The 16,543-nt window shown below is 40.5% G+C and overlaps 1 protein-coding gene and 1 non-coding gene across 4 annotated transcripts in view; one reads left to right on the top strand and one right to left on the bottom strand.

The window, feature by feature from the left end:
* Window positions 1-8,532: 8,532 nt before the first annotated feature.
* Window positions 8,533-8,639, bottom strand: LOC130043208 (U6 spliceosomal RNA). Its single transcript, XR_008795334.1, has one exon. It is a non-coding gene; the product is annotated as a U6 spliceosomal RNA (small nuclear RNA).
* A 5,562-nt stretch (window positions 8,640-14,201) lies between these two features.
* The window catches only part of USP25 (ubiquitin specific peptidase 25), a 174,018-nt gene continuing 171,676 nt past the window's right edge, over window positions 14,202-16,543 (top strand). Inside the window, exon 1 of one of the 3 annotated variants that reach the window (XM_056135433.1) lies at window positions 14,202-14,645. In XM_056135433.1, coding sequence (XP_055991408.1) covers window positions 14,601-14,645 — 45 coding nt within the window. In that variant the 5' untranslated portion in view covers window positions 14,202-14,600. The remainder of the gene's footprint in view (window positions 14,646-16,543) is intronic. The other 2 variants (XM_056135434.1, XM_056135435.1) reach the window with 2 other exon arrangements.

Raw genomic sequence — 16,543 nt, forward strand, 5'->3', positions numbered from 1 at the left:
TTTCCTCTCTGAAATATTGCTTTCTTTCTCATATGGAACCCATCTTTACTTCATAAACCTGTATTCTATTTTGTATTCCTGATTGTCTCAACTGATGACAAACGGAAAGATAATCTTTAGATTATTAGACTGTGTCCATCCCTAGTTTAGGCAGCACCTTATAGATGATTTTTTTCTGTCACTAACTCACTAACTGCAGGCTTTTGGGGGTAAAGATAATTAAAAAAAATTTTTTTATTAGTGAAACACCATGAGGTACAGTTATAGACTTATAAATTTTTGTGCTTGGGTTTCAGTTATACAATGATCAAGTACCCATCCCTCCACCAGTGCCCACCCTCCACCACCACGGGTCCCAGCATCCCCCCCACCCCCCATCTCCCCCATCCCACCCTGCCTCTGTGGCAGGGCATTCCCCCTTGTTCTCTCTCTCTTCTTTTGGGTACTGTGTTTTGCAACAGAGGCACTGAATGGCAATCATGTTTGGTCTATAGACTACTTTTAGCATGCTTCTCCCACCCTGGGAAGGTCCTCACAACACCCTTTATTTGGTGCTCTCTTCTCTCTTCTCTATCTGAGCTTCCTTTTCACCTAGCACGTGTGGCTGGCCTTCAAGTCATGAAGCAAAATTCCTGGTACTAATATCAGCCATTCCTGGGTGTTAGTCTCCCTTTTTGTTGCTTTATGTTCCGCAGATGCATGCAATCTTTCTGTGTCTATCCCGCTCTTTCTGACTCATTTCGCTTAACATGATACTTTCCATGTAGTACCACTTGTATGTAAATTTCATAACTTCATCTTTTCTAGCAGCTACATAGTACTAAATTCTGTAAATGTACCAAAGTTTCTTTAACCAGTCATCTGTTTTTGGGCACTCAGGTTTTTTCCAGATTCTGGCTATTGTAAAGAGTGCTGCAATGAACAAACAATTGCAGATGTCACTGCGACTATACCTTTTTGCCTCTCTGGGATATATTCCCAGGAGTGCTATAGCTGGGTCAAATGGGAGATCAAATTCTAATTTTTTGAGAATCATCCATACTGTTTTCCAAAAGGGTTGGACCAGGCGGGGTAAAGATAATTTTTATTTTCTTTGTCCATGGTACTGAAGTTTTAAAGTGTCAATAGGGTATACCATCAGTTAGTCTTAATGGATTTGCATGTAAGATGTATACTGAATTCCTATCATTTAAATTTTCTTTTTCTGGAATTTCAGTGAAAGTCATCTATGTGTGTTTGTGGGAAAGAGCATTATAGGCATAATCCTTTGAAGACAGAGAAAAATAATTTGATAATTTGGTACAGCTTATCATCTTTATCCACTGCTGCTGTCCTGGCAAAGATCTACATAAGTAAGTACTGAAGAATACAGCAATGTGACTTAATAAACTTTATGTGAATAATGCAGACAAAATGAGGCAGTGTCACAAAATCCATCACCATCTAAAATCAGCATATGTCAGAACTAAGATACTAATGTTAGAGTCAGACCAAATGTCTTTATTTTATGTTATTCCAGAAATTTTGCAGAGGCATTTTGTAGGTACAACATTGTTGCTGTGAAACAATAGTGAAATCATGCAACCACTCTAAAACTAGTGCTCAGATTTTCAGATTAGAGCTAGTATGTCTTACCTTATATTAAATAAGTTAAATCGTGAGACTCAAATGAGATATACTCTATATTTGAGTGACTTATGTGATATTAATCCCTTAAATTAAAATATCATTGTTTATACTTTATAACATAGTCATGCCATATTAGCACAATAAAATTGTTTACTAAATAGCAATATAGTTATCACTCAAAGACAATTCCTAACTTCTGTCATTGCTATTAAAATGTTCGACAACTTAGAGAAATGTTGTACATTTGAATCAGTTGAAGTGTCCTCTATCATTTTCAAAGTACTTTCAAATAATTCATCTTTGATCTTTTCAGCAATAGAGGAAGTCAAAGCCACCTTCTGTGCTTTATTTTATCATCTATTTTTTTCTAGGGCTCTACTTTTTGGTACGGACATGATAATTTCTAAGCCCAGAACTAAACTGACTTTTTGGATGCTACTTTGATAGGGGAAAATTTAGATTCAATTCATTTCTATATTTCAAAGGATCACAATAGTGACACCTGATACCCCAGGGACATAAAGAATGGTCAGAACAGTTTGACTGATATTTCTTGCAAAAGTCTGATAAAAATACAAATCTCCAGCAGAGGTTCTAAACATTTTGTCCTCAGACTGCTTTGCTTTCTAAAAAAAAGAAATATTGAAGTCAGAGATATAGTATAGGGGTTATGGCACTTGTCTTGCCATGAAAGCATCCCCGTTCAATCACTGGTACCACATGGTTCCCCAAATATCACTGTTTGGGGGATGACCCAAAACACCAACTTAAAAAATTATTTTGTTTTTGTATTTGTTTTGGGCCACACCCAGTGATGCTCAGGGCTTTCTCCTAGCTCTGTATGAAGGAATCACTCCTTGTAGGACATAGGGGATTATATGTGGTGCCAGGAATCAAATACAGGTTGGCTGTGTGGAAGACAAGCATGCACCCTACCTGCTTGTAGTATCTCTCCAGGCTCTGAAAAATTGCTGAGGGTCCATAGATGTAGCTCAGATATAAAGCACTGGCCATTATATGTGAAATCCAAGGTACCATCCTTCACAATACACAAAAAGCAACAGAAAAAATTAAGGATTTTCAAGTTGTGCCTATTACTCTTTATTTTGTTCAAAAATTTAAAACACGGGGCTGGAGGGAAATGTACATGAGAGAAAAGAGAGGTAATGAAACATTTTATGACTGAAACCTAATCAAGAACAACTTTGCAACTGTGTATCTCATGGTGATTCAATTAAAAATAAACAAAGTAACAAAAAAACAAGTTAGAAAATATTAATTTAAGCAGGAAAATTTAAACAGGATTTTTTGCTTTAAATTTTTTAATTTTGTTTCTCTAATTTTTTTAAAGTTTTTAATGTTATTAAAGCATGATGATTTACAAAGTTACTCATGGTTGGGTCTCTGGACATACATACCATATTCAAACGTAAATCCCACCTCCAGTGTCTTCTTTCCTCTGCCAGGATTCCCAGGTTCCCTCCTACCAACCAAACCTGCATTCCCAGCCTGCCAATTTGACATGCCCATTTTTTTTTAATTAAATGACTGTGAGATACAGTTTCAAAGCTTTCATGTTTGAGTTTCAGTCATACAATGATCAAACACCCATCCCTCCACCATTGCATATTTTCCACCACCAATATCTCCAGTATTCCCCCCACCACCATCCCAACCCTCCCCCTGCCTCTATGGCAGACAATTCCCCCTCTCCACACTCTCTCTCTCCTTTTGGGCATTATGTTTTGCAGTAGAGATACTGAGAGGCTAACATGTTTAGTTCTTTATCTATTTTCAGCACACATCTCCCGTCCCAAATGATCCCTCCAACCATCATTGACTTAGTGATCCCTTCTTTATCCCAGGTACCTTCTCCCCCAGCTCATGAAGCAGGCTTCCAACTATGGAGCAATATTCTTAACCCTTGTGTCTACTGCCCTTGGGTGTCAGCCTCATATTCTGTTATTTTATATTCCACAAATGAGTGCAGTCCTTTTATGTCCATCCCTCTCTTTCTGACTCATTTCACTTAGTATAATACTCTCCATGACCATCCAGTTATAAGCAAATTTCATGACTTTATCTTTCCCAACAGCTGCATATTATTCCATTGTGTAGATGTACCAAAGTTTCTTAAATCATTCGTCTGTTCTTGGACAGGCCCATTTTTAAGTTCAGTTGTTGAACTTTAAGTCTCTTGTTTTTAAGTGTTGTTGACTTTGTGATTTTGATATTTAGCTATAACACTTCTTTAAACCATCCAGGTATTTGGATCATCTTGACCCCGGCTTCCAATTGCTTCCTGTCTATCTCTTCCTCCCCCATCAAAAGAAATTGAGGGGGGAATAGGTTTTTTAATTAATAACTATATTTTAATGTAAATATGCTTTATAAAACATTCATATTTTATAAAATGTAAAGATGAGAAAAAAGTTTATTATAAAAAATTTTTTGCAAATCTATATTGGCATGGCTAACAGAAGATAGAATTTGTTCATCTATTTCTGAATTCTAGATTAGCATCTATTATTTGAAAGAAGTTTATGAGAACAATCTGGTCTTACACAGATAAAAAGTTGGAGAAGGGAGTAATTGGTCCCTAGAAGGGTTTTTATGGAACACAAGTAATCTATCAGTCACACACACACTTAGAAAATGGTTGATCAACAGTGGGTGGGAGGTGGGGGATAAATGCAGAAATACTTGGAAGTCTGACAAATGTCTACCTGGGTTGAAAATGGTTTCATGTGTTTTGGTGTATAACTTTGGCAATGAACTTAACCCATAAACCATAGTCTTTCTCTTTCTAAGTACTGTAACAATTTTAACCTTATCGGGAAATTATAAATCTAATCTGTAAAGATTAAACTGCATGAACTATAAAGTGCTTAGCACAGTCCTTGACACATAGTAAGTGAATAAAAACACAGTAGCCAGAAGCATCACAGACTATTTCCCTACTTTTTTCAAAGGAGAAAGTTTAGGCTAACCATTCTAACACACTGGGGAGAGGGACGAATTTTAAAAGGAAAATTCTGAATTTGAAGCAAAAAGGATCTAATTTTAAAACATGCTCTTCTATTTTCACAGACATGGAATTTATTCCGAGTCATTAGTCTCTTACAGCTAAAGGTATTTATGACAACCCAAACTAAAAGCTGAAGTCGATCTGAATAGAATTATATAACAGGCATGTATTTTAAAATATTCTGTTTTTTTCTAATGAAAAAATACCAAATCAATATATTGAATAATAATAGATTATTGTGTATTAAGTAAATGTTTCATTTCATGATATATAACAAATATACTGAAGTCTAGAAAAGCTTTCTGAAACTTTAAAAAGTAGAAAAAGATAATCAAGAACATTTTATTTGTGTTTATAAATTCACTTCAGTTACACTTATGGACACCTATTCAATGTAAAAACAATGTTGAAAAGCCCAACACTGATTAAAAATTCTGCCTAATATTTAAGTGTTTTTCTTTGCTCTTTTGTTGTTGATACTAGGATAATTTGCCCTCAAATAAATTTATGATTTGCAATATCTATAGCCTTTATTTTTTAAAACTAAAAGCATTCACAAATGAATTTTGTGTCTTTTCTACCCAAGAGAGAACACAAGTTTATCACCAAGGTTCTAAAACTGAAGATATAATAACTGCCTACCAGTAACCAAGCTAAGTCTTTTATAGATAATTTGATGTATTAAAATATGTCAGACATGTATTAAGAATGATATTTGTTCCTGGACTACACTTAGCAGTCCTGGGGGGACTCCTGGTGCAGTTCTCAGGGGGTATTTCTGCCAGTGCTCAGTGCTAGAGAGAGATCACTGAGCTTTGGATACTTCTTCATGCACTGTATAGGTTCTTGTCTGTTGTACTGTATTCCAAGCAGCAAATTGTCAGATTTTTTAAACTGACCTCACTTAGCTCTTTTTGTCCTATTTTACTTTATAATTTTTTTTTTTGGAATTATTGTTTCTGCTGATCCATCCTTTTTTTTTTGGCATCCGTCCTTCTCGGAGAGCCCAGCAAGCTACTGAGAGTATCTCGCCCGCATGGCAGAGCCTGGCAAGCTTCCTGTGGTGTATCTGATAGATCAAAAAACAGTAATAACAAGCCTCACAATGGAGACGTTACTGATGCCTGCTCAAGCAAATCGATGAACAATGGGAGGACAGTGCTACAGTGCTACTTTTAGGTCACAAAGAAATTCTGAAAATAATAATAGCAAGAGCTTTTATACTTATTTTGTACTTTATAATGTTTTAAGTACTTTAAATGAACGTAGGTTTGGGTTTTTTGTTTGGTTTTGGTTTGGGGGCGACAACTGGCAGCACTCAGAGTTTATACCTGGTTCTGATGCTCAGGGTTTATTGATGGTGGTGCTCAGAGGACCATGTCAGTGCTGGGGTGTGAATCTGTGTTGGTCATGTACAAGGCAAAAGCCCAAACTTCTGTACTATTGCTCTGGCCCCTGAATACTGTCATTGATTCATCAAAATAATCCTATGTAATGATTCTCATTTAATAGTTGACAAAGCTGACCCAGAGAATATATAACTGGAAAGGTCATGTAAAATAGAATACACTACATAATTAAATCAAGAGTGAAATTGGCTAAACAAATTACAGAAGGGATGAGATTCAAACAGGAGATTGTTAATCCAATTTCACAACAGCAAGGAAAGAATTATGACCCTTAAATTGTAGGAATGAGAGAATTAAGTAAAATTATTACTTTTATTTTTTGACTTTTTGGGTCACACCTGGAAATGCTCAGCAGTACTCCTGGATCTGCACTCTGGAATTACTCCTGGTGGTTCTTGGGGGACCATATGGGATGCCAGAGATCAAACCTGGGTTGGACCTGTGCAAGGCAACTGCCCAACCTGCTGTACTATCACTCTAGCCTTGTAAGTAAGGTTTTTAGTACCCTGGACCTGTCTAACTGGAGGATTTTAAACCAGGGTAGGTAAGTCTTCTGAGAGTTTGAACCACCCAACATTAGAGAGTGAAGGAGAAAAAGGAGTGTTATGACTTCCCTCTTTCTCTCATCCTCTAATCCATCCTTCAGAAGTTGGCTGACCTGAAAGCATGGGTTGTGTAACAATAATTTTGTCTCAAAAGAAAAGCAAAGAAATGCAAGGAACGTACCTAAATAATAGAGTATTTTGCAGAAGACCAGGGTAACTTTCCCAAAATTACAAGCTAGCTGTTCCTAACATTGGGGTTTTCTTGTGAATCTAGACACATGTACCAATCATGTTCTTTGAACATGAGAGACTTTGGGAAGTGATCAGAATTTTTGATCTAATGTTTTTTGTCATGTTATAATTTCAGTGAAAAATATGCCTGAAATACCATTGAAGGAGAAGTAAAATGAGAATATGAAAGTGTTTATGGACTCAGAGCCATTTTCAAGGTTAAAGATGCCTTTGGACATGTCCCTGGAAAGGGGAATAAGTACTTCCTATAAGGAAACTTTATTTTATATTGACTCGCAATTGAAAAAAACATAGCTTTTATTTCACATGAACTTGCTTTCAAAGTAGGTTCTTGCATAAAAATATTTCACATTAGACTATTATTTTGATCTACAGAACTCTTTCCCCCAAAAAATTTTAACCAAAATGTCAATATTGGCAGGAGAGGTGAAGGGATAATTATTTAACGTGTTAATGCATCTATTACTGATTGAAGAGAATATGGAATAAGCAAAAAAAAAGAATCTTTGATGATACATAGGAATTAAGTGTAGGACTGTGTGAAGAAAATTGAATATGACTGTGAGGCTGACTGGTTGGCAACCCTCCATCCCAACAACTCATATATATTGAAGCTTTAAACTCTAGACTCCAGAATGCATTTTATTTGGAGATAAGGTTTTTATTTCTTCTCCTCCTCTCTTAAAGATAAAACCACTAGCACCATAAATTAGATTCCCTCTATGCTATCTTTACTTCCACTATTCCTGTCTTCTCAGTTCTGTACTCGATAGCCACTGGCTTGTTTATACTTTACTTTGCCTGTTCTTATATTTTACTTCTTTTTACTCACACGTAGGTGAAGTGATTCAATATTTATCTTTCTCCTTTTGATTTAATTTACTTTTCACAGTTCTTTGAAGTCCTTTCCATTTTGTTGCAATTGGTAACATTTTATCATTTTATCTTTTTAAATTTTTGTACCTGAATTGTATTGCTCTGTGCATATGTAATACATCTTTATCATTTTGCCTATCAAGGAGGACTTGGGTTTTCCCTATCTTAGGTACTGTAATTTTGCAATAAACATTATGCTGTATGGAATTCTTCAAGTTACTAATCTCATGCTCTTAGTATGGTAGATATGCAGAGGTGGAAATTGCTACATCCCATTGTAGTTCAATCTTAATTTTTAAAAAATTTTTATTAGTGAAACACCATGAGGTACAGTTGTAGACTTACAAATTTTTGTGCTTGAGTTTCAGTTATACAATAATCGAGTACCTATCCCTCCACCAGTGCCTATTCTCCACCACCATTCATTCCAGTATCCCTCCCATCCCCCATCCCCCATCCCACCCTGTTTCTGTGGCAGGGCATTCCCTTTTGTTCTCTCTCTCTCCTTTTGGGTGCTGTGGTTTGCAAAAGAGGCATTGAGTGGCAATCATATTTGGTCTATAGTCTACTTTCAGCATGCATCTCTCATCCTGGGAGGATGCTCCCAACACCCTTTATTTGGTGCTCCCTTTTCTATCTGAGCTACCTTTTCCCCTAGCATGGCTGGCCTCCAAGCCATGAAGTAAACCTCCTGGTACCTATCTCAGCTATTCTTGGATGTTAGTCTCCTATTTTGTTTCTTTATGTTACCCAGATGAATGCAATCTTTCTATGTCTGTCCCTTTCTTTCTGAAAAAATATGGAATGCTTCACAAATTTGCATGTCATCCTTGAGCAGGGGCCATGCTAATCTTCTCTGTATCATTCCAATTTTAGTATATGTGCTGCCAAAGCAATCACTCAATCTTATTTTTTTTGAAAAAAATCTTCATATGATTTTCCAAAATAGCTGCATAATTTATATTTCTACTAATAGTTTTCAAGGTGTCCTTTTTCTCCATACTTTTTACAATACTCAGAACACAGATTTACAGAGATTAAGAGAAAATAGGATCAAAGAGAGTAGGCTTCCAATTTAACACCATTAATGTTCTGTAAAAAGAGAAAGAGATGCCCAGAAGAGTATGTACATAGCAGTGACCATTTATCCCTCAAGAGAGCAAGAGAATGACACCTGCAAGTCAAGGACAGAGGCACAGGATAAGCCAAAACTGCTGGAAACTTGAATTTCTAGCTCCAGAAATGTGAAGAAATAAATTTATAATGGTCAAGTCACTATCTATGCTATTTGGTCATAACTGTCTAAACAGACTAATAAATTGATCAAAAAAAAAAAACTGGAGTCTCTCCACGTCTGAGATTCCAAGGACAGTTGGGGAGATGCAAAAAACATACATAATTTGTCATATAAAATAGTATGACTGGCAGCACTAAAAAATTCTCCAATTTGGAATGAAAAGTTAGACATGCACTATAAAGGCATAAATAAACTTATTTTTCTTTTTCATTCCCTGCCCCCTTTATTCTAACAAGCATTTTATTGTGCATGTATCAGGCAGACAGTAAGTCCTCTAACAGGTTCGAATCTGTGAACACTGTTCACTGAATGGTACCATTGTGACTTCATAAAATCTCCTTTGAAAATGATTGTTTTGAAAATGATGGTTCTCCTGTTGGTGGAAAAATAATTACACATATTAATAAATTCAGAGCATAATTCCAACACTAATAGAGAGTGAAGAACCATTCTTTTCTCATGGAAATTTCTAAAATCTACTAATGAATAGAATGCATCTGTTTTATTCTTGTCTTACTGATGTCAAAACACTTCATATATTGAAACATATTACATTTCTGGTGTCCAAAAGAGAGTTTTCAAACATCTGCTAAAGAAACAAAGAAAAATGAATAATAAAGGTAGAATAGGAATTTCTGTAGTTCGCATATAAACACACTGAACACTGTTAGAACATTTCATTTGCCCCACAGATTTTACAGTTCTTTGAGAAACAATTGACAAATGCCAAATATATATTTAAGTTAAGCAATATAATGACTTGATTTACATATATTTAAAATGTTTACTACAAATTTTTCCTTAACCATTATCATAAAAAATCTACTCTGTTATTTGTCTTATGAACTTTTAAATATTTTTAATTTTTATTATTCAGTTATGTGGCAGATCAATAAGGAAAAATACTTAGCTCTCTATTTAAATTTTTTTCCTTTTATATTGAATCACTGAGATATACATTTAGAAAGCTTTTAATAATTGAGGTTTAGCCTTACAGTGTTCTAACACCCCTCCATTTACCAGTGGATATTTCCAACCACCAACGTCCTCCATTTCCCTTCTGCACATTACGACCCCCCCCCATGTATCCCTCACCCCACACACCAACTTCACAGTCTGTCTATTGCAAAGACTTTTTTTTTCTCTCTCTCTCTTCATCTTCCTTTCCCTCTCCCCTCTCCCTCTCCCCTGTCCTCCCGTCCCTTCCCCTCCCGTCCCCCACCCCTATGGTTTTCCTTTGAGAAAACCTTTTTGGCACTGTGGTTTGTAGTACTGTTACTGAAAGAGTTCTTGTATATCAGCTTCACCTCCTTTCAGCACTGTTTTTGTCCACAGTAATCATTTCCAATTGTCATTGTCATAGTGGTCCTTTCTCTGTTCTAACTGCCTTCCTCCTCTCGTTTTGTGGCAAGCTTCTGACCATGGACCAAAGTCCTCCTGGCTCTTGTTTCAACTGTCTTTGGGTATTATAACATACTATGATTTTGTTGCTGTTTCATACCCCTCAAATGACTGCAAAAGCCATTTACCACAGCCTACAGAAAGCATTATTCTAAATGGGAAAAAATGTAAAGCCTTCCCTCTAAGGTTAGGCATAAGACAAGATTGTCCACTCTCACCACTTCTATTCAATATAGTACTGTGAGTACTTGCCATAGCAATTAGGCAAGAAAGAAATATAAAGGGCATCCAGATAGGAATGAAAGAAGTTGCTCGAGCGGGTCCAGTAACGTCTCCATTGGAGATTTTGTTGTTACTGTGTCTGGCATATCGAATATGTCACGGGGAGCTTGCCAGGCTCTGCCGTGTGGGCGAGATACTCTCGGTAGCTTGCGGGGCTCTCCGAGAGGGGCGGAGGAATCGAACTCGGGTCGGCCATGTTGGCTGCGTGCAAGGCAAACGCCCTACTGCTGTGCTATAGGTGACATACTATACTTAGAAATCTTACCAAAAAAGTTCCTAGAAACAATCAATGTATATAGTAAAGTAGCAGGCTACAAATTAATATACAAAAATCAGTGGCTTCCCAAATAATAAAATAGAAGAGATATTAAAAAAATACTGTTGACAATTGTGCCTCAGAAAATCAAGTTACCTTGGAAGCACTTTAACTATAGAGGTGAAAGATGCATACAAAGAAAATTACAAAACACTACTTCACACTGTCCTCCAATTGTTCATCAACTTGCTCGAGTGGACCCAGTAACGTCTCTATCATGAGACTTGTTACTGTGTTTGGCATATTGAATATGCCACGGGTAGCTTGCCAGGCTTTGCCATGCGGCCGAGATACTCTCAGTGACTTGCTGGGCTCTCCAAGAGGGTCAGAGAAATCGAACCCTGCTTGACCAGGCGGGTTATCCTGGTTATCCTGTGCTATCGCTCAGGATTTCTTTTTTTCAATTTTGCTTGAGATAAGGGGTTGCTGTGAATGGAGTTGTTGTATCTCCACCCACATAAAATTGCTAACTTCAGGCTGCAGAGATAATTTAGCAGGAAGGGCACTTGACTTGTATGTGGCTGACCCAGGTTCCACCCCTGGAACCCCAAGTGATCCTTCAGCACTCCAGGAGTGATCCCTAACCACAAAGCCAGGAGTAAGCCCTGAACACCTTCAGATGTGGCTCCCAAGCAAACAAAAACCAAGCAAAAAAAAAAAAATATGTACTAACTCCTTTTATGTTACTTCTAGGTGATGACTATTTCTTTCCTCATTCTCCTTATGCCTTACCCCATTGCTTGGTAACCTCAGTTGTTCGGACAAAATTTTAAATCTATTATATAAAATAGATGGTGTTAAAAGCTAATTTTTATTTTATTTAAAATCTATCACTTTATACATCTATTTAGCGTCAACAACGTAAAGTACTATTTAGAGATTATGAAATAGTATCCGAAGGTTTTGTAACTCCAACACCTAAATCATGATTGTAAAACTGACCTTGGGACATAGTTCTAAAATGACAAGGTATCTGGCGATATGTCTTAGTTTATATCATATGCTCTTATTTCCACCCACTAATTATTAATTGCATTTGCAAACTTTCAAAAAAAATGATTATAATAAAATTAAAATATTTCTTCCCAAAGTTTTATATAAATAAGTATGATCTAAAAGAAAGTTTGAAATAGGAAGCTATTAGAATGAATCTGGAAGTGAGTGATCCACGCAGATAAGACCATCCTAGAAAGGACTGTAATAATTATCTAATAAATAGTAAAATCATTTTTTGTGAAACTAAATTTTTTTTATATAAATTTTGTTTACTGAATCACTGTGAGAACAGTTACAAAGCTTTCAGGTTTAAGTCTCAGTCATACAATGATGGAACACTCATCCCTTCACCAGAGCACATTTGTGGAACTAAAATTTTAACCCAGAAAATAATTTATTGCTAAAATTTTGAAACTGAACATTAGCGTTTGGTAAATTTTTAAAACCACATGATTAGATTTTGATATTAACCTAATCAAATGTGATTCGGTTAGAATAGATATCCTTTCAAAGTACAAAAACTCATGAAGTTGCCACATGGAAAGATTTTTAGTCTTTCCATGTTGAGGAAAATGACTCTCATATGCTAGTTTTGCTAAGTGACTGTTTTGGGTCTTAATGTTCTTATAAAATATTGTGCATTTCATCAAAACCGTTGCATTGCTCTTAAAATTAGGACTTTGTAATTATTTCATAGTTTAAAAAATTCTTCTGGCAAAAACATAGGATAGCAACAAAATTTGTAATTTGTCTGGCTGAAGAGATGCAGGGGTTAAGACGCTTGCCTTACACAAAGGCAAGCTAGCTTGATGCTGACTCTGCATATGGTCCTCTGGGCTTTGTCAGGAGTGATCCCTGAGCACAGAATAAGGAGTAATTCCTGAGTACTGCTGTGTTTGGCACCCCTGCAATAACAACAAAACTTGGCTAGTTTGTCAATACAAATATCAAAAAATCAAAGCAAAGCCATGAAAAAGTGGCTAAGATAAATGATGCAGAGGATTGCAAAGTACACAGATTTATCTGAGTTACTAACAATCTGGGATTATTAAGTAAAGCCAACTGTTTCAATTACCATTTGCCAGGCCTGTTTTTCTTGTCATGACATTCAAAAGGATAAACGGATTAGCACGAGTATATTGTATTTGCGAAACTTTCGCCTTGTTTGTTTTGCCCCTCTCCTCCCATCTCCTGGTTAGCTGAGAAATAAAAATATTTGTAACGTTCGAGATTACACTCAACCTTAGCATATTTTCCATAGCGTATTATCAGGTATTCCATGCATGGTAGTAAATATGTAACTCTTAGGCAAGGAACGTCTGAATCATATACTATTTAAAAAAATTTTTTTTGTACAGACTATCATTTTTATTAAAATTTCTGGAAATAAACTTATTGCTGCAGAGTGTAGGACGCATGCTTGAACGCATCCAGGGGGTGGAGAATCTCTATGCACTTTACAGAACGAGAAGCTCAAGAGAAAAAAAAAAAGTCCATTTCAGCGTGAGCACGTCTGACATCTCTACGCTTAAAGCACAGTGGACTTTTCCTAACTTGATTGCTCGCGACGTTCCTAGAAAGGCAAGGAGAGAGGAAGCAGGGCATGGAAAAGAGCCGGAGTTGTGGGCTGCGGGCCAGGAAGGGGCCGGTGGGGGGGGTGGGGTGGAGGCACCGGATTTTTTTTTTTTTGGTCCGGGAGGAGTCGGGCAAGTGCGTAAGTTTCAGCGGGAGGAGCGAGCACTCGGCCCTCGGGCCTCCGCTCTGACTTTTGGGAGATGAGAGGACCCGCGCGTAGCGACCTGCCGCAGGGACGGCACCTCGGTCTGGGCCCACATGGGACGCCCACACGCGACCCGGGGAGCGCGGGGCCCGCGCAGGGCGGGGCAGGCGAGTGTGCGCGTGTGCGCGCGTATGTGTAGGTATTTGCGGTGTTGCGGCCCCACCAGGGGCGTGGCTTCCCGAGGCCCCGCCCCTCCCCGCCCCGGCACCGCCCTTCCCCGCCCGGCCCCGCCCAGCCCGGCCCCGCCCCGCCCCGCCGCCCCGCGGGGTCACAATGTAGGGTTAGGGCGGCCGGCGGGCGGGGCCCGGTAGGGGAGGAGCCAGCGGGCGGGGCGGTGACGGCCGTGGGGGGCGGGGAGGGGCGGAGGAGGAGTCGCCGCGGGAGGAGGACAGCGCCATTCCGGCCGGCCGCTCCCTCCGTCCCGCTCTTGGCTTTCCCCGCAGTGGCCCGCCGCGAGCCGCCCGGGCCCCGCCAGCCCGCGCCCTCCCGCCCATGGCCCGGGCCCCCGCGGCCAGCTGAGACGGGCCGCGCGCGGAGCGGTGGTGGCGCCGCCGCCGTGGCCCTCGCCGTCCGCGCCCCGTCGCCCGCCCGCGGTGCCCGCGCACGCCGGCCGCCATCGCCTTCGCGCCTTGCTGGCGGGGGGCGCTCGCTTCCCCCGCGATCCCGGCCGCTCCCTGGAGCTCGGCGGAGCGCGGCTGCCAGGGCGGCCCGAGGCGCGAGGACCCGGACCCGGACCCGGACGCCGCCGCGGGTTTCGCCTCGGGTTTCGCCTCGGGCGCCGCGGGGGCCATGACCGTGGAGCAGAATGTGCTGCAGCAGAGCGCGGCGCAGAAGGTGAGGCGACGCCGCGGGCCGGCCCCGGGGGTCGGTCCCGGTCCCGCTGCCGCTGCCGCCGCTTCCGACGTGCCGCCCTCGCCCGCCCGCCCGCCGCGGTTCGGGCTCCGCTCTCCTCCCGCCCCCACCCCCTCCCTCCAAAGCCGCCGCCCGGCCGCTGCTCCGGGCCTCTGCCGGTGTCTCCCCGCCTCCCTCCCCCACCCTTCCCCCCTCCACACCTTCCATTGCCTCCTCGGACCCCGCGCCTTTGGCGGGGCGACCTCCCTGCGTGCTGCCGGGCTGCGGGCGTGGAGTTAAGCGGGTTCCCGGCGACTTGGTTTTCTGCCGCTTGTGTTTGCACGTAACAGACGGTGGGGTGAGGGGGGGGGGGACACTCTTCGAGAGTGACACGCTCACATTCCTGCACTCTCGGGCATGGCTGGATTCAACTTTTATCTTCCTCCTGGTTGTGAAATGAACACAGACAAACACGCAAAACACACACATGCACACGCAGAGAGAGAAGAGCAGCCCCCTGTTATCTCTGTCATCACGATTTTGTCTAGGGAAGGCGGGAGCTTTCCAGGCCTGCACGTTTGCAGATGGGTCGCTTGGGAAGGGCGGGGGGCGGGGGGTGGTGCCCTCCTCCCCCTTCTCCGCCCTTTTAGTTGCTTGCCGAGCGCGGCAGGTACACCTACTAGGTGTACTTGGTGTGGAAGAGGAGTTGGATCGTTTCCCTTTTCTCTTTCTGTTTTTGTGGTTCAGAAAAGTAGAAACTGTCGCTGAAACAAGAAAACCTTTCGGGCCCATGTTTCGTCCAGAATCTCTTCTCTGTCCCCTAAGTTTGACCTTGTTCCATCCTTTAGCCTTAACTCTTGCCTCACTCGGACATTCGGGAGGGCCCGTCAGCTAAGCAAACGAAACACAACCCTTCGCTTCCGTGCTGCTGAAAATCCAGATCTTTAATAGAATATAGAATAGTAGGAGATGCTCATTTTCTAGATTTTGCTTTCAGAATCTCAAGAGCATTAGCTTGCAGCTGCAGCAAGCTTCCTCCTCCTCCTCCTCCTCCTCCTCCTTCTCTTCTTCCTCTTCCTCCTCTTCCTCCTCTTCCTCCTCCTCCTCCTCCTCCTCCTCCTCCTCCTCCTCCTCCTCCTCCTCTTTTAGTGGTGTTGGCATAAAGATATCTAAACTAGGGCTTACTACCAGCAGTTGGAAACTACATTGCTTTTATCTCTGTGAGTAAAGAAGGTTCCACCCAGGTGTAGTTTTGGCGTCTTGGTTTTGGTATCTTGTAGTAGTTGTATCCTCCCTGTGCTTGATTTGAGACTGTGGCATGCTGTCCTACCTGTACTATTGTTTATACTCTCAACCTCTTCGGTTTTTGTCTTGAGTTTGAAAAATTTTATGATACTACTGGAGGGACACTTCAATGTTCAATGGTCAAATGTTCAAGCGTTCTGGAAAGCAAGGATACTGCATTGTTAGGCTTAAAGTCTTGCTTAAAGTCTTGTTAGACTTGCTTAAAGTAGTCTTCTTTGAAACTTTTGTTAATTGCTGATATATATATATATAACTTGCTGGCAATTGAGAAGATTATTGCGAATAATTTATTTCAGGTGAAATAGTCTTAGATTTGATGTAGGAATTTTTGGAGAACTTGGCAAGTTACCGGGGATGTATTGGATATGCCAAACATAGTAACAACATGTCTCAGAATGGAGATGTTACTGGGCCCGCTTGAGCAAATCGATGAACAACGGGAGGAGAGTGCTACCAGTGACAGTGCAGTGGGAATTTAAAACAGTTTTCTTCTAATCACCTCTATTCTATTTTGAATAACTGAAGATTTTGATACTGAGCATATTATCAAGTGTTAATACAGCGGGAATGCCTTGTCATATATATGATATGCACTT

Source organism: Sorex fumeus, unplaced genomic scaffold (assembly GCF_029834395.1).
Source record: "Sorex fumeus unplaced genomic scaffold, SorFum_2.1 ptg000115l, whole genome shotgun sequence".
NCBI lineage: Eukaryota > Metazoa > Chordata > Mammalia > Eulipotyphla > Soricidae > Sorex > Sorex fumeus.